Source organism: Simochromis diagramma, unplaced genomic scaffold (assembly GCF_900408965.1).
Source record: "Simochromis diagramma unplaced genomic scaffold, fSimDia1.1 OVJJ01000487.1, whole genome shotgun sequence".
Lineage (NCBI taxonomy): Eukaryota > Metazoa > Chordata > Actinopteri > Cichliformes > Cichlidae > Simochromis > Simochromis diagramma.
Window position 1 is genome coordinate 3914258 of NW_024387305.1, and position 22096 is coordinate 3936353.

General features: G+C 38.5%; 4 protein-coding genes across 4 annotated transcripts; 2 read left to right on the forward strand and 2 right to left on the reverse strand.

The window, feature by feature from the left end:
- Window positions 1–729: 729 nt before the first annotated feature.
- On the reverse strand, window positions 730–9046 carry LOC120717098 (calcium homeostasis modulator protein 1). The gene is made up of 3 exons (XM_040004940.1): window positions 8840–9046; window positions 7670–8257; window positions 730–2307 (listed from the first exon to the last, which is right to left on the reverse strand). The coding sequence occupies exons 2-3, from the start codon at window positions 8213–8215 to the stop codon at window positions 1798–1800; spliced, it is 1056 nt and encodes a 351-aa protein (XP_039860874.1). The 5' UTR covers window positions 8216–8257; window positions 8840–9046; the 3' UTR covers window positions 730–1797.
- Window positions 9047–9767: 721 nt separating this feature from the next.
- On the forward strand, window positions 9768–12413 carry LOC120717096 (inositol 1,4,5-trisphosphate receptor-interacting protein). Its single transcript, XM_040004938.1, has 2 exons — window positions 9768–9901; window positions 10179–12413. Exon 2 carries the CDS (start codon window positions 10660–10662, stop codon window positions 12079–12081), a length of 1422 nt encoding a protein of 473 aa, XP_039860872.1. The 5' UTR covers window positions 9768–9901; window positions 10179–10659; the 3' UTR covers window positions 12082–12413.
- On the reverse strand, window positions 12205–14836 carry zp3c (zona pellucida glycoprotein 3c). The gene is made up of 8 exons (XM_040004939.1): window positions 14224–14836; window positions 14045–14151; window positions 13832–13935; window positions 13136–13319; window positions 12933–13056; window positions 12769–12857; window positions 12610–12683; window positions 12205–12399 (listed from the first exon to the last, which is right to left on the reverse strand). The coding sequence occupies exons 1-8, from the start codon at window positions 14773–14775 to the stop codon at window positions 12233–12235; spliced, it is 1401 nt and encodes a 466-aa protein (XP_039860873.1). The 5' UTR covers window positions 14776–14836; the 3' UTR covers window positions 12205–12232.
- Window positions 14837–15463: 627 nt separating this feature from the next.
- Window positions 15464–22055, forward strand: LOC120717099 (ras-related protein Rab-40C-like). The gene is made up of 6 exons (XM_040004941.1): window positions 15464–16226; window positions 16328–16388; window positions 17689–17749; window positions 17845–17922; window positions 18922–19144; window positions 20066–22055. The coding sequence occupies exons 1-6, from the start codon at window positions 16073–16075 to the stop codon at window positions 20365–20367; spliced, it is 879 nt and encodes a 292-aa protein (XP_039860875.1). The 5' UTR covers window positions 15464–16072; the 3' UTR covers window positions 20368–22055.
- Window positions 22056–22096: the final 41 nt, after the last annotated feature.

The window sequence follows — 22096 nt, forward strand, 5'->3', positions numbered from 1 at the left end:
CCTCCACCATGCTCTAGAAATGGCATTACTCCTGAGTACGGGGGAACAGCTGGATTGGCTGCACAGAAGCATGAGCCTAAATATTCTCTTTAACACAGTGCGTGCATTGTTGGGTTCTTACAAGTTTGACCGACCCGATGTGTTGTAGCTAAAGGTTGTGTTGCCACTGTAGGCATGTGAAAGGTGATGCTTTTGGTAACAGGACGCCCTCTTGTGAAATATGGGAAAAACACCATTGTGTTGACAGCTTGCTGAAGACGTGGACAGGAGACAAATTAAAGGAAAAACGTGAACTCTTCACCTCTATAGTGAGGGAGTCCAGCAGCTCTGTTAGGCTGTTTGGAGCATTTTGCTGCTATTGCGTTGGCCTGCTTATCCCTTTAGGGAGAAAGGTCATTCCATCTTGACAGATTTTCTGAAATTATGGAAATTTCTGTTGTTCTAAGAGAATGGGCTCTTCGGGGATGACAGTACCCGCACAGAGCACGAGGGGTCACTAACCCTAACCCTTACCCTATGTGAAAATCATAGTTACCGGATCACAATGCAATTAAACCATTTTGGAGATGTTGGACCAGTGTTGTAGATACCATTTCTACCACCGCCATCAGGACAACAATATATTTTGAAAGAAAGTTACCCCAGCTTTCCAGCAGCATTGGACGCTCCACTGATGCTGTCTTAGTGGCATATGATAGCCAAACACTGTAATAAGATGCTTTTTATTACCCATCTTTATATAGGTATATCAAAAAGGTTACATATTCAGCTTTAATTACATTTTTCTGAAATAAATATTTAAAAGCCTTTTCAAATAGAACAGAAGCAAAGTATTTGCTCGGTGATTGTAAAATAGGGTTTACCAGGGAGTGAGTGACAGAATTGGGGCTGAGCAAGCAAATAAAGAAGATGCAAATGTAGACCTTGTTTTCGCAGTGACATGTAAATTGTTTTGACTGCGGCAACCTTTAGTTTTTGCATAAATCTTAGGTTTGCTTTATTGCAAATGCAGTATTTCTGTAGCGTTATATTCAGAGACAATCCACGTAGTAATCTCAGGTGCACAGCAGCCTCAGTTAGCTGCCATTATTCATCTACAGGCCACAGCAGAAAAGGCAAGAAGCCGTTTCAGAAAAATCTCTGTGCATACAGAAATAAGCAAGAAGTGTCCTTTATCGCTAACAAGATCAACTTTTCATTGTTTTTTAAGATATAGGTTGCACGAGACACAGTGGGTGCTTGATGTAAACGGAGCTCTTCTGAGCGATGTTTTCATTTCTGTGTAGTTCTGCTCTGGGAATATTTATGGTGGCCTTGCACTTGAGAGCAATACAAACATTCATTAGTGTTATCAATGAGAACTCTCCAGTGTGCTCTAATAATGCTTTACTATCAGCCTGATAAAGCAGCACTTATTAGCAGCCTAGAATTTACAGACTTCAGATTTCCGCCAAGCTCAGTCCCTTGGGGAACGATGAGAGCGTGTTTTCGACAATAATTCATGACAAACAGATAAAACACAGAAATGAAAACAACAGACTTTGGATTACACCCAGTGCCAGACATGTTCTCTGTAAACTGAACTGTATGTGAACCAGAAATATGTCGACAGTTTTTGTTTTCTTAAAATCTATTATACATAGCTACATACATATAGATTATATCATCAGTCAACCAGTCAGTTAAAATAGTGTGCGTTTAAATAAAGCTTAAACTGCAGTGCAGAATGCGATAATATATATTCTATCTTTTGCAAATAAAATACTCTGGAAAAAAAATAGTTTCTCTTTGAACTCTTTAGACCTTACTGTAATACACCGCCCACTCTTTTTTCTCCACATCGTGAGTGTGGCTCTTTACAAACCCATTTATTTCCCCGTTAATGTTTCCATTCATTTCCCCCTTTTTTTCACCATCTTCATGTTCTTTTCTCAGAGCCAGAGGTGGCTTACAGGTGTGCCAGTTCCACAAAACTTTGTTCATATCATCCTGGGCTCTGATACCCAACAGCTTTTCCTCATCACTCTTCCACGTGTCTTCGTCTTCGTTGTCGCTGTCGTGTTTGCTGTGATGGCGGTGGAAGCTTCGCATCTCTCCGCTGATGTTCTCAAAGTATTGCTGGATGCAAACCTTGGCAAAGCTCTTGGCGTGCTCCTTACAGGTTTCATCGAACATCTTGCGTTCAATGTCAATATAATGGGACCAGTATTTGGTTTTGAGGAAGGCGGCCTGGGTGAAGCATGGCCGAATAGCTCGGATCAGGAAGGCAGTGAAGGTCATCATGAGCAAAACCATCCATCCGCATGCCTGTGAAATACAGAAATGATAAATCCAGCAAAATGACCACTATTTTGAGCTCTCTAATGATGCACTATAAACAAACTATAGATGTTAGATAGAAGGATCACACATAGACATCCTGCTAATCTTCACTCCTTCTGATTTATCTGTGCTTGTGCAGATACTGAAAATCAGATGTGGTGAAGAAGGCATATTTAGCAGCTTCTTGACAGCGTCGTAGCTCATTAACAGAATCTGTATATCAACTGACTTTTTAGAGATATCTTACTTTTAAGCCTGTATAATTGCCCTTCAGCTGATCAAAGACCTAAATAACAGTGTGGGTGTTTTTGGAAGAAGTGGAAGAGGTCCCAGTTCCATGAATAATAAATTTCAAGGCTTATCTATTGCTCTAATAAGCCAGCAGGAAAGCTTCAGTGAGCTCAAACTGTAAAGTGAATTATAGTCTGGCAGGGAGATTTAAGTTAAGAGCAGTCTTTGAGGAATAAAGCAAGGAAACTAAAATTAGTTTTCCTTGTTTTGAAGTTAAAATAGTTCAGTGAAATGACAGCCAGGGCTGAAGCCAGGATTTTAGAGACACTGAGGTCACGAGGGCCCACATTGGTACTCTTTTGATGGTTTTATTTAATTAGATTATTCATATTATTATTTTTTTTTTGTGAATTAAATTTGATTGCGTAAATGCCTTTTAAAGGACAACTCTCTACAGTTTAGAAAGATGGTGAATCTTTGGTTCCTTATTTAGCTATTCATTTAGTTGGCTTAAGAGTCAAATCTAAATCTGTTCAGCTGAACAATACTTGAAACAGCCAAATACAAACTCACCAAAAAAAATGTTTTAATTAAATATTGTCAGCTAAAGGCAGTGTTGTCATTTTGTTGTCAGTCATTTTGACTCGCCATGGAGAAAAACTGCAGGTGGTACTAATAACAGTAACAATACGTCTTTTCTATTCAGCTACTCGAGTGACAATGAGTCAGCACGAACAATACCAAGACTGTGGAATTCAGCTACCATTACTTTTTAATGGAGAAATTATTGACTGATACCAGCAGCTGGACAATACCAACATTTTGTGTTCTATTTATTTTGGTTTTGGCCTGTTTATCCACATTGTTTCTGCCAGGGAAACAAAAGAAATCTGCATAATTAAAAATTGGATCACATGAGCCAGACTTCCCTCAAAAGAGCCTCAAAAGATCCCTTAAAACAGCTTGAGCTCTTTCAGCTCTTCATTCTGCTGTGTTTGAAGATGTAGTCAGCACAAACATTGGCCACTCACAATGATAAATGTCTTTTTTTTTACCGTTGGTGTAAATCAACAAGGATGACACCAAAGTCCTTCAAGAAGCAAAGCTCACCGCTTTGCTCCCATCTTAGCAAAATCTTTAGGCAGGTATGTGGGGGTTTATTTTTAAACAGCTAAATGAATGGAGAGAAGGCCATAAAAGTGTTTTTTTTTATGGTCATAGGGACAAACCTGAAAAAAAAAAAAACACTAACAACTAAGGCTGCTTTATTATGGCTCTAGAGCACAGAATAAAATTCATGTTGTGGTTACAGTAGACGGAGAAAAAATAATATGTTAAAACTTTCAGGAGCATCTATTGTGCACTTGTGTCAATGGAACAACATGATTGGCTCATACACCGATCAGACATAACATTTAGCTAGCGGACAGGTGAGGCTGATTATCTCCTTATCATCTCACCCTTTAGTGGGTGAGATATATTAGTGTTCACAAAGCTAAGTTTTAGAAGCAGGAAAAATAGGCAAGTGTTAGTATTTGAGCAAGTTTGACAAGGGCTGAATTGTGATCCACTGTGTCAGAGCATCTCCAAAACTGCAGCTGTGGGGTGTTCTTGGTCTGCAGTGGTCAGTATCTATTAAAAGTTCAAGGAAAGAAGAGTTGTGAACAAGGGTCACGGGCAACCAAGGCTCACTGACGAGTTTAGGGTGGGGAGGCTGGTCCATGTGGGCCAATCCCACAGATGAGCTGCTGTAGCTCAAAAAACTTAATGCTGGTTCTGATAGAAAGGTGTCAGAATACACAGTGCCTCACATTATTATTATTATTATTATTATTATTATTATTATTATTGCTGAGCAATGTCGACGACCAAAAATGTGTGCATCAGAACTGGACCGCAGAGCAGTGGAAGAAGCTAGCCTGGTGTGATGGGTCACATTTTATTTGACATCACTGGGATGGTCAGGTGCATGTGAATTGTTTACCTGGGGAACACTTGGCACCAGGATTCACTATGAAGAAGGATAGCTGGCAGAGGCAGTGTAATGCTTTGATAATGCTCTGCTGGGAAACCTTGGGCCCTGCCATCCACGTGGGTGTTACCTTGATATTACCAACCTAAGCACTGATGTAGACCATTTACACCCTGTCATGAGAACAGTATTCCCTGATGTCTGTGGCCTCTTTCAGCAGGATAATGAGGCCTACTAACAAGCAAAAATGGTTCAGGGATAGATTGAGAAGGACAACAAAGAGTTTGAGGTGTTGACCAATCAAGCATCTGTGGGATGTGTTAGACCAGGGGTCCCCAATCCCAGTCCACGAGGGCCGGTGTCCCTGCAGGTTTTAGATGTGTCCTTGATCCATCACAGCTGATTTTAATGGATACATTACCTTCTCAACATGTATTGAAATTCTCCAGAGGCCTGGTAATGAACTAATCATGTGATTCAGGTGTGTTGACCCATTGTGAGATCTAAAACCTGCAGGGACACCGGCCCTCCTGGACTGGGATTGGGGACCCCTGTGTTAGACAAACATATCTGATCCACGGAGGCCACACCTCTCATCTTACAGGATTTAAAGGATCCGTTGCTAACATCTTGGTGCCATATACCAAAGCAGAACTTCAGGGGTCTAATGGAGTCCATGTATCCACAGGTCAGGACTTTTTTTTGCCAGCAAAAGAGGAATCAACACAATATTAGTTGGTCATAATGTTACGGTTGATCGGTGTATGTTTCCCATTTTGGCTATTAATATGCTTTTTGGATGAAGATATATTGGTGTATCCTCTAAATGCAGTGTTTTTACTGTTTATTTCACACTTGTATATTTAATGTTATCTTTTTTTCTCAATTCTACTAAAAGTAACATTCTTGTATTTGGCCCTGACAGTTTCACTAAGGAGGTCAGTCAGCACATCGGCCCCACATCGGCGGTAATTAGATCATCTTCTAAGAAGCTTTTGGTATCATCTTTGAACAACATCTAAAGTTTGAATCTCTAAGCTGTCTAATATCTTAATCTCTAAGAATGTCTAAACTCATCCAGTCCAGTCTATTTCAAAAGTCAGACCTTAACTATCTGGAACTTTTAGTCGACACTTCAATTTTCTCTCGCCTTGATTATTTTAACTCACTTTTCACTTGTATCTCTCAGTTCTTCATAGCAAGTCCTATTATTAACACGTAAAGCTCTACATGAGCAGGCCCCTGCTTATGCAGTGCATCAGGAAAGTATTTATAGCTTTTTACTTCTTCCACATTTCGTTAAATTTATTTTCAACACAAAATTCTACCCACCCCTTAATGATAGGTTTTCCTAAGTAAAAAAAAAAAAAGCTTGAAATTCTTACGAATTTATCAAAATGAATAAATACATAAAAATAGAAAATGTACATAGATTTTACAGCCTTTGCTTCACCGTAGGCATGGTATTGGCCCAGTTTCTGCCAGACATATTGCTTGGCATTCAGGCCAAAGAGTTAATATTTATTTCATATTTGTTTAATCTCGTCAGGGTCGAGAGAAAGAGCAAGGCTGGATTTCTGTGGAATGGCTATTGGGTTCTCGGTCACCTCCATGACTAAGGCCCTTCTACCTTGATTGCTCAGATTGACCATGCGGCCATCTCCACAAAGAGTCCTGGTGGTTCCAAACTACACTAGTGTGCCCATTTGGACCTCGACAGAATCCTCTCTCTGAGGGTATTAATATAGCACCAAATCACAATGAGAGTCACCACAAGGCATTTTATATTGTAAGATATAAAGACCCTACAATAAAATAACACTCAATGCATCATGACTTCAGTAACCGCGGCCTATCGCAGCATAACTAAGGGAGGATTCAGGGTCACCTGATCCAACCCTAACTATATGCTTTGTATAAAAGAGTAGTTTTAAGCCTAATATTAAAAGTAGAGAGGGTGTCTGTCTCCTGAATCCAAACTGGGAGCTGATTTCACAGAAGAACCAAGCTGAATTCTCCGGCTCCCATTCTACTTTTAAAAACACTACGTAACAAAAGTAGTCCAGCAGTCTGAAAGCAAAGTGCTTTACTGGGGGTGTTTGGTACTCTGAGATCTTTAAGATGAGATTGGCCCTGATTAATCAAGACCTTGTATGTGAGTTGAAGGATTTTTAATTTCATTCCGGATTTAACAGGGAGCCAATGATGAGAAGTCAATATTTCTCCCACAGTGGCTTCTCTTCATTGGCTTAACAGGTGTGTGCCATTCCAATTCATGTCCAATCAACTGGATTTACAACAGGTGGCCTTCAATCAACTTGTAGAAACGTCTAACAAAGGATCAGTGGAAATAGGATACACCTGAGCTGAATTTTGAGTGACATGGGAAAGGCTGCGAATGCTTATGTGCATGTTATGTTTTTTGTTTTGTTTTTTTTAATAAATTTGCCAAACATTTTAAGCAATTTTCCACTTTGTCATTATGGGATATCGTGTGTAGAATATTGAACTGAAAAATAAACTTAATCCATTTTGGAATAAGACTGTAACATAAAAAAATGTGGAACAAGTAAAGGATACTTTATGGTTGCACTGTATATCAAAGCTGGTGAGACCTTATCACTCAAATCATTTGATGAAGGTCTCCTATTTGTTCCGTGTGCTTTACATTAAAACCAGAGTCTATCTAGCTTATAACCTTGGAACAGCCTTTGTCAGCCTACGAGTTCAGCCGATTCAGTGATTTCTTTTCAACCACTGCCAAAAAGTCTTGATTGAGAGTAGCTTTCCCTAATCTTTCTCCCATTATTTGGGCCATAGTTTGCATCTATTTGCCTGTATGGAAGTGTGTATGTTGGAATGAATGCCTGAATGTTGGATCATGTGGTATCTGCCTTTTTTTTTTTTTTTCGAACGGGTAAACACTTTGTAACTATGTGTTTGGAAAAGTGCTATACAAGTTAAGTTTTTTGTTTGCTATCGAAGTGGCTTATCAAACAACCATCATGGCATATAGCCACCAGCTTAGCTACTATTAATATTTTTCATAAATGTGGTGAGAGAAATTGCACATCTTGCTTGATTTTGGCAGAAAGTCATACTTAGAAACCACTCACACAGGGTTGCAAATAAACAATGGGATACCTGAGATATACACTTGATGTATCTCGATGCTGCCTCTCTTAATTCCTTATCCTCAAACAGGTCTTTACAAGGGATACGTGCCAGGAATTTTAACTTCTCCGTCTCTGACATTCCTTGAATGACACTGGAATTCGCAAACCTGTCAATATCCAAGCTGATGCTGAAAGCGCAGAGGAAGCTCTTCCCATCCATGAGAGTGACAGACACCCACACTGCAGGGGCAATGAAAGATCTCTGTGTGATTGAGCAAAACATGTAGCGCAGGATTGTTGGATCCTTGATTCTTTTCCCAGTGGGTCTTTTCCACTCCTCTGCCAACACTGACACATTATTGTTCAATACAAAACCTAACAAAAAGAACCATATGGGAGGAATAAGAAGCAGTCCGATCCCATAGGTGTAGTTATACTCTGGCATACAGGGACAGCTGAACTCAAACGCTGAGTACATTTGAGCACTAGCTAGTGCCATGATACCACAGATCCCATTCATAAAAGACTCCTGGTTGGATTGGAGAAACTGGAACATCATACGAAACTTATCCATCTTGAGAAATGTGTCGGGTCTTTAGTTCACAAATACTTAAACCTGTTAAAAAAAGGACAGTAACATGTTTAAGATAAGGCAAAAAAGGCATAAAATCAGATTTTTATGAGAAATGATTATAGGTTCTAGTAAAATATTTATTAATGGTTAAAAAATAATTGCAAATATTTTACATGTGATATAGAAATCTATCAAAGATGGCAAAGATCAACTTTTGGAGTGCCATACTGTGAAACAACTATTTGAATGTTGAATTTTAAGGGAAAATAGACCATCAGGCCAAATGCTATATGTGTTATTAAGCAGTCAAGTAAGTGATAAATAGACTTTTGGTTCTGCATTCCTTTTTCTATTGAATTAGAGGCTTAGTAGGTAGAGAAATATCACAACACTGGACTGTCAAAATTTATTAAAAGTGATTATTACTTATCTTTAAAGCATTTGGAACTTACTGGATATTCATTAATTAGGCCATAAAACATAATTTATTAAAGGCACCATGTTAAATAGTGATATTATAATCTCTGTAAACTATGACTTCTACTTTAAAACAGCTTTAATGTGGACTGGGCTATCGGTTTAATATAGAGGAATAAATACAAGAAATACATAAAATACACTTACCTCTTTAAACAAGAGTCAATGAATAGATCAAAGGTTTAAAAAATCATATAAGGACAGTGTCCATAATAGAAGTTTTGCTGTTGTACTTAGCAATCATCATAGCCCTGACCAACTGAAAGGTGCTTCTCGAACTCTCTGTCCAAAGCGAGCAGCATCATCTGTCATCATGCCCCTCCCTTCATAGGCACCTGTCTTTAGTGTGATGCCAAAACAAATTCTGATTCACCCCACATTCTCAAAAGTACACCTGTTAAAGGGAACATATAGTTTCCATCGTTTCTGGGAATGCCTTTATTTGCTAATATGCATGCAGTGTGTGGTGAGGTTTATTCGAGAAACCCGAACTTCGAGGGTGTAGTTGTGTTAATGTGTAGTCGTAACAACGAAGACATGCAAAAACACTTTCAACCCATTCAAATATCTGTGGCTTTGGCTGGAAAATGTAATTGTCTAAGAGGTGAGGGTTCAGCCTGTTCTCACTTGCGTAATCAAAACCAGAAGAATCAAATCGAAGGCTTCACTTTTAAAATATAACTACTAATGTTATCACATATTGATTACTTTATTTCACGTAACTCTTTTAGAGCACCTGGACCCACTGACTGTAATAGAGCTTGACAAACCAGTTAGAAACCCACAAGAAGATAAAAGACAGAGGCACTCTCTGCTATTCATGCATATAAAACACCATTGTTTTTATTTGAACAAAGGTAGGTGGCTAAATGCGTTCATTTCATAGTATACTATGAAATGATCTAAACAACCTCATACTGCTTACTGGTAAAAACTGTCTAACCGATTCAAAGTAATTGCTCAATTCTGACATTTTGAAATTGCAGTTGCATTTACAGGAAGTCTGTGCTATCTTTTCTTCTGTCTATTGCACAGGAAAATGTCACAGCAGAGCACATGGGCAGGGTGTGCAGGAAATAAGTCACAGAAGGCAACCTACATCTAAAATAGGAAGAGATCACAGAACCTGCGGCTGTGCAAGGTTGATCTCTTAGTTCCGTCTTTATACCTATTCAGTGCGTTGCATTATTGAGATAAACATACTTTCTGGTGCGTATTCTTCTTCTCTTTTAATGTCATGTGCAAAAAGTAATCTAGTATTTAGCATATAAAGTAACAACAGAAAGAAATAAGTAAAGAGAGGAAGTTGCTTCGTTCTCTGTTTTCTTGCATCACTGTAAAATTTGCTAGCAGGAACATTGTTTTTGAATTATTTTAATGGATAATTGCAAAGTTTTAGATTCAGTCGTGTTTTGTTTTATTAATCACTAATTAATGACATGCATTTTTATAATTGACTGAATGCTGCCATTTAATTCACTCATAGACAATACTGACGATGCAAGAAACTCTGCTGAGAGTGTTTGTGGTGGGTCTCGGTCTCCTAATGTGTCCAAGGGATGACCCTGGAGTTGAGGAATGGGACGATATTGTCAACAAGGACATGCAAAGGCATGAAGAGAAGCTGCTGAGAGAGGAAGAGAAACTCGACCAGGAAATGCCACCTGTCAGTGAGAAAATACACACAGACAAAAATGAGACTGAAGATGACAGAAACTTTCATGCTGAACAGAAGTCTGATCAAAATGTCACTGAAAAAGACAAACTTTTAGAGTCAGAAGGACATGGCACCAATCATGAATTACTACGGGGCCGATCCACAGCTAAATCAGATCCAAGTGTGCCTAAAAATGATAATGCTGAACCCGAGGCTGCTTTAAAGACATCACAAGATGCTAATGAGCTAAAGGGAAAAGATATCCATACTGACAGCTCTTTTGGAGACCCTGGCAAACCACAGGGGCAGCATGCAAGACCCTGAGAAGGAAATATCTAGTTCCAAAGGACAAGACACACCTTTTAAAAATGTCAAGACATCAGAAAATGAAACCTCAGAGAAATCAATTGCAGAATGGGAAAGAGATTACCTCTGGTACATTTGGAACACATTCTCAGTGATTTCCATGATCCGTTTCTGTTGGAAATACCTGAATAGGAATTCCCAAACGACACAAATAGCAGCCTCTCCTGTGACGTGCGCTGCTGATGAAGTGCAGCTACCAGACATCGGCACTCTTAACGATTTTTATGCTAAATACGTTCAAGAATCATCTCAAAAGAAGTGGAGGAAAGATGAGTTTCTGGAAGGATTTGCAAATGACCTACTAGATGCTATGAGGACCATATGTGGTAAAAATGGCAGTATGGTGATTGAGGACTTTCAGATGCTCAGTGCCTGTAATATCATTGTCCCTTTGACCCCACCTAAGCCATTTAGTTTTCACATTCAGCTCTGTAACCACAAAGGGAGGGATTTTTCAAATATGCCAGTGTGCGGTCAAATAAAACTTTTGGAAAATAAGAAAACCCAAGATTGCCCCTGTCAGACCTCTGATGCAGATGAAGATATGGTTTGCCTGCTGCATTCTGACCACAATGAGAACATAAGGACAGAAATTACTGAGGTTTGTGATGGTTTTCTGTGCTCAAAGAACACTCCTTTCTTGTCAAAATCACTGGTCTCCAGATGGTTTCAGAGCACTGTAAAACAAGCATGGAGACTGATTTCACACAAGTATGAGTTTGAGCTCAATATTCACTATATTGATGCTCCTGGTGCTCTAGTGATCAGGTTCAAGTCAGGCAAGAAGATCACCTTTAGTATGAATCCCGTGGTTACATTTAATAATGATGCTTATTTTTTCATCACACCTTGGTCCTCAAGTGATTTAGATACTTTCTGGAGACTATCCTTAACCAGCTATGAAGACCATCTCCTAGAACATCTCTCGAAACGCCTGCCTGAAAATGCTTGTCATATTCAAGCACTTGAAATTGCACGTTTCCTTCACAAGAGGCAGACGGCAATGACAGGAAGTAGTGCGCTGAAGGATTTTCATTTCAAAACGGCCCTAATGCATCTGCTTCTCACCACAGACCCAAGACACTGGAACGCAAACTGTGTTGATTCGAGGTTACGAGACTTGCTATCCTTTATAGAAAGAAGCCTTGAGAAAAAGGTACTGAAACACATTCTCATTGGCAATTCTTTAACTGAGGTTATTGAACTTCCTGCTGAATTAATCAGAGCAAAGCCAGTGAATCTCTTCCATCCTCTTGTGGTACATAACTGCATGTACAGGAACGCTATGACGCATTTCCAGGAGATGCTTCGAAACGCATACATGATGGTTGATGATTACGCAAAATATACCGAAAGAGCAAACTGAACATTTGACGACAGTGCAATTTAGAGTTTTAATTTTCAATTGAACCGTTGACAGTAAACAAATTGTTGTACATTCATAAATGGCATACTGTGCAGAGTTCAAGAAATAAAGCCGCTATTTTTAAAACAATTCTGATCGTTTAAACATTAAATTATTGGTCCCAATTGTTTAGGAAGTCCTTATGTTTTTCTGTATCTGGGTCATCCAAGTTGAACATGCCAGCATCACGGGACTTCATCTTGGGCTCAGACTTTACATGTTCATCTTCACTGGTCAAGTCAACCATCCAAGAGTGACTTGAGATTATCTTCCTAGAAGCTGGTGGAGGGGGGGGGGGAAAAAAAAAAAAAAAAAAAAAAAAAAAGTTTAAAATTTTATTTGCTCACATGTGAGACCACTTTCATGCCTTCAGTGTTCTGCAAGACTGTCTGGTTGTCAGTTTGCATCAAAAAGACTTCATTCAACTTGCAATGAGCCAAGCTTAGCTGAGTGAAAAGCTATTGCATCTCATGTAAATTTAAAAATTACCCCTTTGCTGTGGTGGCGAGCAAGTTGATTCACAACAAGCGCACACAGTGTCATACCCATAGAGCTCTTTCCAGCTGAAACACAAAGCAGGGGTCAAAAGATTTGATGACAGCAAGCACAAACGTAACACCTCGTAGAATTTCAGTTTAGCCAACTCACCTTCCAGTCACTGGATCATAGTTACAAGCCTTCAAATTACGAGTTGGAGTAGGTGACCCCATAAAGATCTCACAGTGAAAGTACTGTTCCTAAAGAGACATTGCATTTAGTGTTTACATAATGCATTTCATGGCATCCATTTCTATACAACCTATTGAGGCTACCTGTGATGAGATCATGGAAGCAGAGTCCTTGAAGATGACAGCTCCCACAGTCAATCTCTGGACCATCTTCGAGCTACCAGTAAGGAACTTTGACTGTATCATCACCTTGCCATCAATCATACAGCTAGAATTGGAGATCAGACAGGTTTATCCTCTCCCAGCAAGTCACCCCAGTTTTAATTATGATACTGTAAAATTATTACCCATTGTTGTCAACGACTGTATATTTAGGATTTGAGTCTGGGTTGCTGGAAGGGGTCATGAAGCACTTGTTGATGTAGAGCCTTTTATTTCTAGAGCTTGCTGTGGTGTAAAGTACACTGGCCTCAAAGTACATCGACTGTCCCAAGGTGTAGATTTTGGTCCCAGTGACATTATTTCCAGACGCTTTAGTAGGGTGAAAGTGGCAAAGCACAATAAAAGGCAAAAATAAATCAGGCTGCTGCATATGTTTGGCTAACTGAGTGCATTGTGATGAGTTCTGAAAAATGTTTGTGGAACATTTTATCCTTCCCTAAGCTTTCACCAGTATGGATGCTGTTGTAGCTCCATAGTGTACATTTGCATGCCAAAATAAAAGGCAGCTGTTATGGTATATGAAATAAACATTTGCTTGAACTTAAGCTTGTCTGTGGTGTACTTTCTTAAAAAAAAAAAAAAAAGAAAGAAAGAAAAAAAAGTCCTTGTACAGAAAGGCTTGTCAAATTTCTATTTCCTCACTCATACCTAGAATTAAAAAGGTTTGGATGCTACTTTCCACTTTGATAGAAGACTTTGTGAGTTTAATATTTAGTGTTACCAGCCATATTTGAAAGTCTTTACTTTAAAACATACTTAAGGCCTACCATTTGAAGAATTCAAGTTGTGGACAGCAATGAAATTTAATCTAGAATGTTTACCATCTACAAGGGTGAGGCTGAACATTCTTTTTTGTTTCAGTGCTCTGAAAACTGTTCCTCCTCGCAGTTTGGGGTGGAAGCCAACTTTGTATGAGTGAAAGAACCTGCAATAGTTAAAATGAATTAATTGGAGACAATTTTAAAATTAAGGACACTTGGCTGATTGGAAGTCTTTTTTACAATCTTTTAAAAAGAAAAAAAAAATAGTCTTACCTGGGAAACCGACACTGCAGAGGAATTTCAAATGGCATTTCCCTTAAAACTGGAGTGGTTTGTCTGAAGCGGAGAACATTGCTGATGGACAAGTAATCTGCATGACTCTGGAACATAAACATTTCCATTTGGTTTGTCACAGTAAAATATGAAACAAATACATTAGGACATTCACCAACCTCTTTCTTGAATCCACAGCCAGTTACAAAAGAGTAGAGAAAGTAGTAATAGTGCTCATTTTCTTGGTTAACGGGGCATGTACCTAGTTTCAAATATTTGTATGCATCTCTGGATTTGAAGACCCTTTTCCTGATTCTTACGTACATTTTATCCACATGGCACAAAATTTCAACCACATTGTCTCTGCCCGTTTCTGCTCCTCCAGTTACAGGAGCAGCAGGAGCACTAGCAAGCAATATTTTCCTGGCCCATTCAGGAAGGGGCCTGACTCCTCTTTCTGGCTTGAAAAGCTGCTTTTGGTCATAGGAGGCTGGGACATTGAGATACTTGGGTAACTTCATTGCTTCAGGTGTTGAAAGATCTCCATGTGATGCACTCCTCTTGAGTTGAGGTGCAGAATCTTCTGTTTCGTCTTCATCTGCCACTGTCTCCAATTTTTCCTGGTCTAATTCAGGATCTTGCCCAAACACACCATACTCAGCTTTATCTATAAACTGAAAACAGGCAGACCAAAACATCAGAAATAAAAACCCAGCCTGCATCAGCCCCATTACTATTACTACTAGTTTTAAATTCCAGTGGCTGCCTCACACTGCTGGTCCTTCAACTAATAAAGCAGTGTTTCAGCCAGCTTTTGTATTCTTCAGTTCAGAAAGAATTCACACACCTGCTAGAAATGACAATCAGTGCCAACCAATGAGTGGTGGCCAGCAATAATCAGCTTTTTTTAGTGAAAAGTGGGTGGTGTTAAATTATGCTTCTTCCTAATCCTTTTTGATGTTTTTTATGATGATAATTTTTTTCATATGGTTTGTTTTGTTTGCTTGTGTTTTTTGTTTATTTATTTTTTATTATTATTTAAACATGGTCAAAATAAAGCGACACATTCAATTACATTTCTCACATTTTCTTTCTGGTTGACAGTTTGACACCATTTTTCTTTATTATGTTTTTAATGTTGGTCTGTTGGTGGTTTCCCCAAATTGAAAGCGAAATTATACCCACAACCAAATTGTTACATACAGGGAAACGGTGTTCATTTAACTTCTGGCTTCTATTTAGCTTCTGGCTAAATCAACACAGGCTACAACTTAGCAGGAGTTGCCCATGTTCGGTTAATTCATAGTATTCATACAGATGCATATCGTACTTTTTACGAATCCACATTTTTGGATAATTCATAACCGTATCGTATTTAGGAAATGGTGATTTAAAGTATAATTTTTGTTGTTGTTGTTGTTGTAATTTTATAACTTTAAATCGTGCTAGGATGTGACGCAGTTGATGATGCTGACGCAGTTCCTTACCAGGAAGTTCCAACATAGTACATAGTACAGTACACTGTGGATGTACGTTTTGCTTCAAAGTGGAATACTCCTCGTAGGTATTTTCTTTATAAACAAAGGGAAGAAATCGCCTTTTGATTTTATTAGAGTACATTTATATGTAGGACAAAACAGAGTCGTTTTTATTTTGTATTTGTAGTTTGTAGTAGAATGCGTTACTGTCGTTTTTGTTAGCTGGCTAGCTAACAAGCCAGCTAGCACCCGTGGTTGTTTAGATCAGTTAATATTGACGTTACATCAACGGGAACTAAATTGGGGTTCTAGTGCTAAATCGCGGGGTTGTTTTTCCATTGCATTCAGTGGAATAACGAAATAGCTGCATTTTTCAAAGTGTGTGCGAAGTAAAAGGTAATAGTTAACTTAAATCGTAAGTAGTGCACAAGCTAACTCATTAGCTAAGCCCAGCCGCGGTCGTCTTCCCTTCGGTACCACACTCGGGGACTGCTTGGTTTCTCCAGTGGATGCCTGGTGAGCTTAAAAGGCTCTCTTTAAAGCGGAACCAATGCGTGGGATGATGGGGACTCAGAGTAGTCCTGTCAAGAGCTACGATTATCTCCTGAAATTTCTACTGGTTGGAGACAGCGATGTTGGAAAGGGGGAAATCTTGGACAGCTTGCAAGACGGATCAGTAGAGTCTCCCTATGCGTATAGCAGTGGTAAATATCAATATCGATTTTTCTTTATTATTTTGAGATGACTTTAAAGCCAAATATGACCAACGGTAATGTGATTTGTGTTGGATTATGTGTGATATTAGGAATTGATTACAAGACCACCACAATTCTTTTGGATGGGAGGAGAGTGAAACTTGAGCTATGGTAAGTTTTTAATTTCTTTATTTTTATTATTACTATTTTAACATAAATATATAATATTAACCATGTCAATGAGGAAAAATTATTGAGCAACCCCTCAGTTCTGGCAGTAGTTCTCTAGGCTTTCAGAGGGTCTTTCAAAGTTTTCTTTAAACACTGGCTGCTTTCTTTTCACTCGTGTTTATTCCACTCCTTGTGCCTGCACATTTTTAGAGGAATGTTGTTCTTTGTTTTGTTTTGTGTTTGTTGTTGTTGTTGTTTTTGTATATCAAGCCATTTAAAACTGATTTATGAATCATCCAAGCATTAAAAAGACTTTTAACTAAATGGTTGGACTAATGTTGTCTCCACAACAGACAACTTGCTAAAGAAGTGATTTTAAATTGTATCTTTAACACGTTTTAAAACTAGCAGCCTGTTGCAAAACACACAGAATTTAATCAATTTCTTTAGTAATCTACCAAAAATGCCAAAGAGAATACATTTTGACAAGCATACAGTAGTATTTTTCTCACAAACAAGGTGGTTCCAAAAGTGATTAGATGAAAACCTTGCATATCAGAGCATGTTGTGTAGTACTTCTTTAAAAAATTCAGGAAGTTAAACCAGTGCAGGACAAAACAAGGAGTAGCAGGCCTAAAAAGTATTTTCACCTGATGAACAATATCTGAAAGTTATGTCTTTAAGAAATAAGTAGAAAGCAAAGACCTGACACATCACATGATATATGCATTTGGCCTTTCAGTTGATCCATTTATTTTACACCAAAACCTCTTCTGAAATGGGCTTAGTGGAAGAGTGGCTGTCAGGAAAACAGGGAGATAAAGCTGATGTGTGCCAAATTACACAAGAACTGCACTAAAAATCAATGCCAACAAGGCTCATGGAGGGATTAATGTAGATGTTTTGTTCAAATTGTCATCACCAGTGTGGGATCATGTTGACATAGAAATGAACAAAAGGCAGCCAGCGTCCAAAGACGAGCTTTGGGATGTTCCTAAAAAGCCTGGAGAACTATACCTGAACTAAAGGAATTACAAGAATACTCCCTAAGAGAGTTCAGGCTATGTTTAAGAGTAAAGGTGGTCATGCCAAACGTTGACTTTCAAACTCATTATATTATACACTGTATTTCCATGTATGCACTTTACAAAAAATCACTGCATCCATTTCCCATCTCTCTTGGAAATAAGAGGCATTTCAAGAGTTCTGCAGAGTGTTTTAAGCTGGTAATGGCTGTAGAAATGAACAAACCTGGAGTAGGCCTATTTTTCTAGCTTGTGCTTATGTGCCTCTTCAACAGGGACACATCAGGTCAAGGCAGATTCTGCACCATCTTCAGGTCTTACTCTCGCGGAGCACAGGTGACTGGAAAAGCCATTAGAAATATATATATATTTTTTTTTCTTATTGTGGAATTCAATATTTATGTTAATCAATAAATGTTTTTCTTCTACAGGGCATCCTGCTGGTGTATGACATCACGAATGGCTGGTCATTTGATGGCATTGACCGTTGGATCAGAGAAATTGATGAGGTAATTTCCTTCAGCTAATCTCTGGAGTACAAAGAAATACTGGAAGCACATATAGATGCATGATGTCCCCTGTGTGAGAAAATCTTTTTTTAATCTCTGGTACAGAGTGTGTATCAGAGTGCTGTTTATAAACATTTCAGTTTCAGTTATGTAGGCAAATTGTTACAACCTCTTTTAATAGTGTGTACTTTATGTACCGTCTGTTATGCAAGTGCCAGCTACAAACCTTAACCTCAGCCAACTAGGCGCCAAAATTAACTTCACATATATTGGTAATTAAAAAAAAAAAAAAGAGAGGCAAATTTAAAAATGAATTTTAGGAAAACGAGCAGCACTGACAAGGCCATCTATCTCAGTCTCTGCACTGATAACGGGTATGACAGCGTAACGTATTTATTTATTAAGTTTTTCAATTGAAGAAAACTTTAATGTAGCTCAAGCTTAAACAAACCAGTATTTCAGCAAAACCATGTGGTAATATAGCAGACGTTTCACAACCCAACTTGACTGATGATACAGCAACGACATCATTACATGATTTTCAGCAAGACCCTGTGGTAATGGGACAGATATTTCACAACTCAACTGGACTGGAGAGAAAGTGACTTGCATTTCAAGCAATTAAAAGAAACCTGGTTTGAAAATACTTTTGAATTTGTGTGTAGATTTTTAAATTATTACCTTGTAAGGGTGGTCCAGAGAGAAGCCTTGTTGAAAACCATGTACTTGTTGCCAAATCACAGTTGATGTGGGCAGTTGAGTTAATTATGAGGACCTAGATAATAACGTCTTTAGGTTTTACAATAGATGGATGTCTCCTCGATGGTTCTGTGTAACAAACCATCTGTCTCATTGGTTTGTAAATCTCTGTGGAACTTCCAGACAGTGTTTTATCCAAGCAACAGTTAGCCTATCACTGCAGCACCCACTATTAATGTTGGTCCACATGTATCACATTACAGGTCGAGTTTTACAGTGACATTATATTGTTTCCTTCAGCATGCCCCAGGTGTGCCCCGGATTCTTGTGGGAAACCGGCTTCACTTGGCTTTCAAGCGGCAGGTTCCAACGGAGCAGGCACGAGCTTACGCAGAAAAGAACAGCATGACGTTCTTCGAGGTCAGTCCGCTCTGCAACTTCAACGTCATCGAGTCCTTCACAGAGCTTTCACGCATCGTGCTGATGAGGCATGGGATGGAGAAATTCTGGAGGCCCAATAGAGGTGAGCTGGTTACTATATTTTTATTTATTTATTTTTTTCTAACCAGACTTGGGAGAAAACATGTTTTGTTTTGTTTTTCTTTGTGTAATAGTTACACAAATCCTTCCAGAAAGTGGATCATGTAGATGCTTTGCTGCAAGATTTCTTCTTCTGTTACTCAGATGTGAATAAATCAGTTTCAGTACTGAATCCTGTGTTGAATCCCAGAACATCATACACTGTAGTGGACATCATCATTGTTTGCATTTATTCTTGTGCCTGGTGTGTCTGGATTACTTTTTTGATCAAAGGTGAAACTCTGCTTATCGTAGGGACTTGGACCTAATAAATATTAGGTAGCCATTAATTTTCCTCAAAGGCAGAAGAGATAAGACTTAAGAAGTGATCTTTACATTGTCATCTGCAGTCTGCATTTCTGCCAATAGTTTTCATAGCATTTACTGCGGGGTAGTCTCTACTGTGAGTCTCTACTGTGCCCCTACGTAAATCAAGCTAGCTCTTTGATAAGAAAACTAAGATTTTTATTTATGTTGTATTTAAAACGCTCTCTGTTGTACAGTTTTTATTGTTTTATTAAATATACTCTCATTTACATAATTACATTTTATGTAGTTGTTTGTTTGTTTTTTTGAATGTCATGACAACACAAGTGTGTTTTTTCCCAAATGGAGAAAATATAAGATTATTATTTTAAAAGTATTCTTAGTTAAGATACTAATTCTGGGTAAACTACTCAGAATAGTCTGGTTTATGTATATTCACAGTTTACACTGAAGTTTGCAGGAGTAAAAATCTTTAATTCTATCTCTTGTTACGCAGAATATTCTCTTGCTTAGTAAATTTGATGGATACAATGAAAAACCTTAATAAGTACTGCAGATCTCTGACACGTGCTCATCCATATTCCTGTGTTTCCAACAGTCTTCAGTCTGCAAGATCTGTGCTGCCGTTCTATCGTCTCCTGCACACCGGTGCACCTCATTGACAAACTTCCCCTCCCTGTGGCCATCAAGTCCCACCTCAAGTCTTTCTCCATGGCCAATGGCATGAATGCAGTCATGATGCATGGACGCTCTTACTCTGTGGCTAACAGTGCCGCCTCAGGTGGTAGCGGTGGTGGAAGCAAAGCTAACAGCCTGAAGCGCTCAAAGTCCTTCAGGCCTCCACAGAGTCCTCCAAAGAGCTCGTCGTTGTCCCCTAAAGGAAACTGTAAGATATCATAGTGAAAGAGCAGACTGATGGTTCCTCCATAGAGCCAGTGTTAAAAGTGTTGTTGCTCCAAGAGGTCATGAGGCCAGAGAAAAGTACGGAGGCCTGCCAGCAATGGATATAGCTGTGAACTTTCCTTGACCTTTTGGGAACTGACTTGGATGGTTGGTTTCTGTTATCTCTTTCCGCGTGCTGGTGCCATCTTGTGGATGTTCGTTTACCTGTACTCTACTACAGCAACTCACTGTGATCAAGTAGAATAAGATTCCCCTGGGACCAACACATGTGAATCGAGGATTACAACTCACCGGTTAACACTACAAACAAATAGAGGGGCTTCTTTTTTTAAGGTTTATTGGTATTTAAAATCTGACTTGAAACTGTAAATACATTACGTGCTCTTGTTTTGTTCTGTGGTGATTGTCTTGGGAAGGAATTTCTTATGCTTGTTTTGTTTTGAATGTTTTGGGGAGACCTGCTTCAGTGTTGTCTATCATTGACATTTTTTTCCAGCCTCAGTTGTCATAACTTATTCAAAATTCACATAGTTTTTAAAATAAGATTGAATGTCATGAGAAAATCTTTTTACAAGCAGCCAAGGGCTTAAAGAGAATTTAGGATTTATTAACTGAGAGATGATGTTAGTCGAGGCATTACTTAATCTGTAAAACTGTCTGAAAAAATTCAAGCCAAGTTGGCTTGTTGGCAAGACTTAAATTTCAGCCCATTGAAATAATCCTGCATCTCCATCACTCGTTTTTTCAGACAACTGTTTACTTGCTCTGACATTTTACACCTCTAAAGCTTGTTTTCTTTCTTGGATCACTGCTTAACTGGATTAAACCATCCAGAGCGTGATCAGTTTTAATCTGTTAACTTATTAAACAATTGCTCTGTGCTCATTAGGAAACCTTGTACAAAAACATGTACAGATCGTTTGCTCATTTTGGGGGTTTAATCTTAAAAAACATTAAACATTTGTGTCTTGGTTCTTAATATTTCATAACTTGTAACGGGCGTTGGTGAGAAGAATCTTTTAATTTGGTTGCTTTGCAGATATTTTATATACATGATATGTATTTCTGAATGTAAAACAGTATTCACCTACCTTTCTGTGGCCATGTGGTTATATTTGAGATTGTAATAATTGGTGGTTGGAATATTCTTTAGTAGTTTCATAAATTTGGTTGCACTTCTGCAGTTTCCCAGCATTGTTAAATGTGTGTGAATACTAGAAGAACTTACAGTCGTTCTTTACAGATGTGCTGTGGATATAATGCGAGCACAATGTAAGGTTGGATAAAGATTTCAGAAAGGATGTTAAGTATTTTAACCATGGCTACTGATATTTTCTTTTATTAATTGAACAATCTAAACAAATGTTTTAATTTTGATCTGTACTCTTATTTTTGTTCCACGTTCAAAGAACATTGGTGAATTCCCACCTCAGCATTTTCATGGTTAAATACATGTATTCGGCTAATGGGGGACCTACAAAAATTGGTGCATGTTTGCTATTGGCTCCTGTTCTATGTGATTTATTGAGACCAGAACAATGGATTAACAACTCTTGGGTGAACATCTAAAGCACTATATGTAAATGTTTGATAATGATTGTTGCTATCAGCGCTGTGTATTGGGATGAAGCCTTAATTCTTATTTTATCTCCATCAAAAACAGTCAAAATAAAGAGTAAAACTAAGTTGCATTTCTATTTTCATTTACTTGTGTGCTCCAGATTGG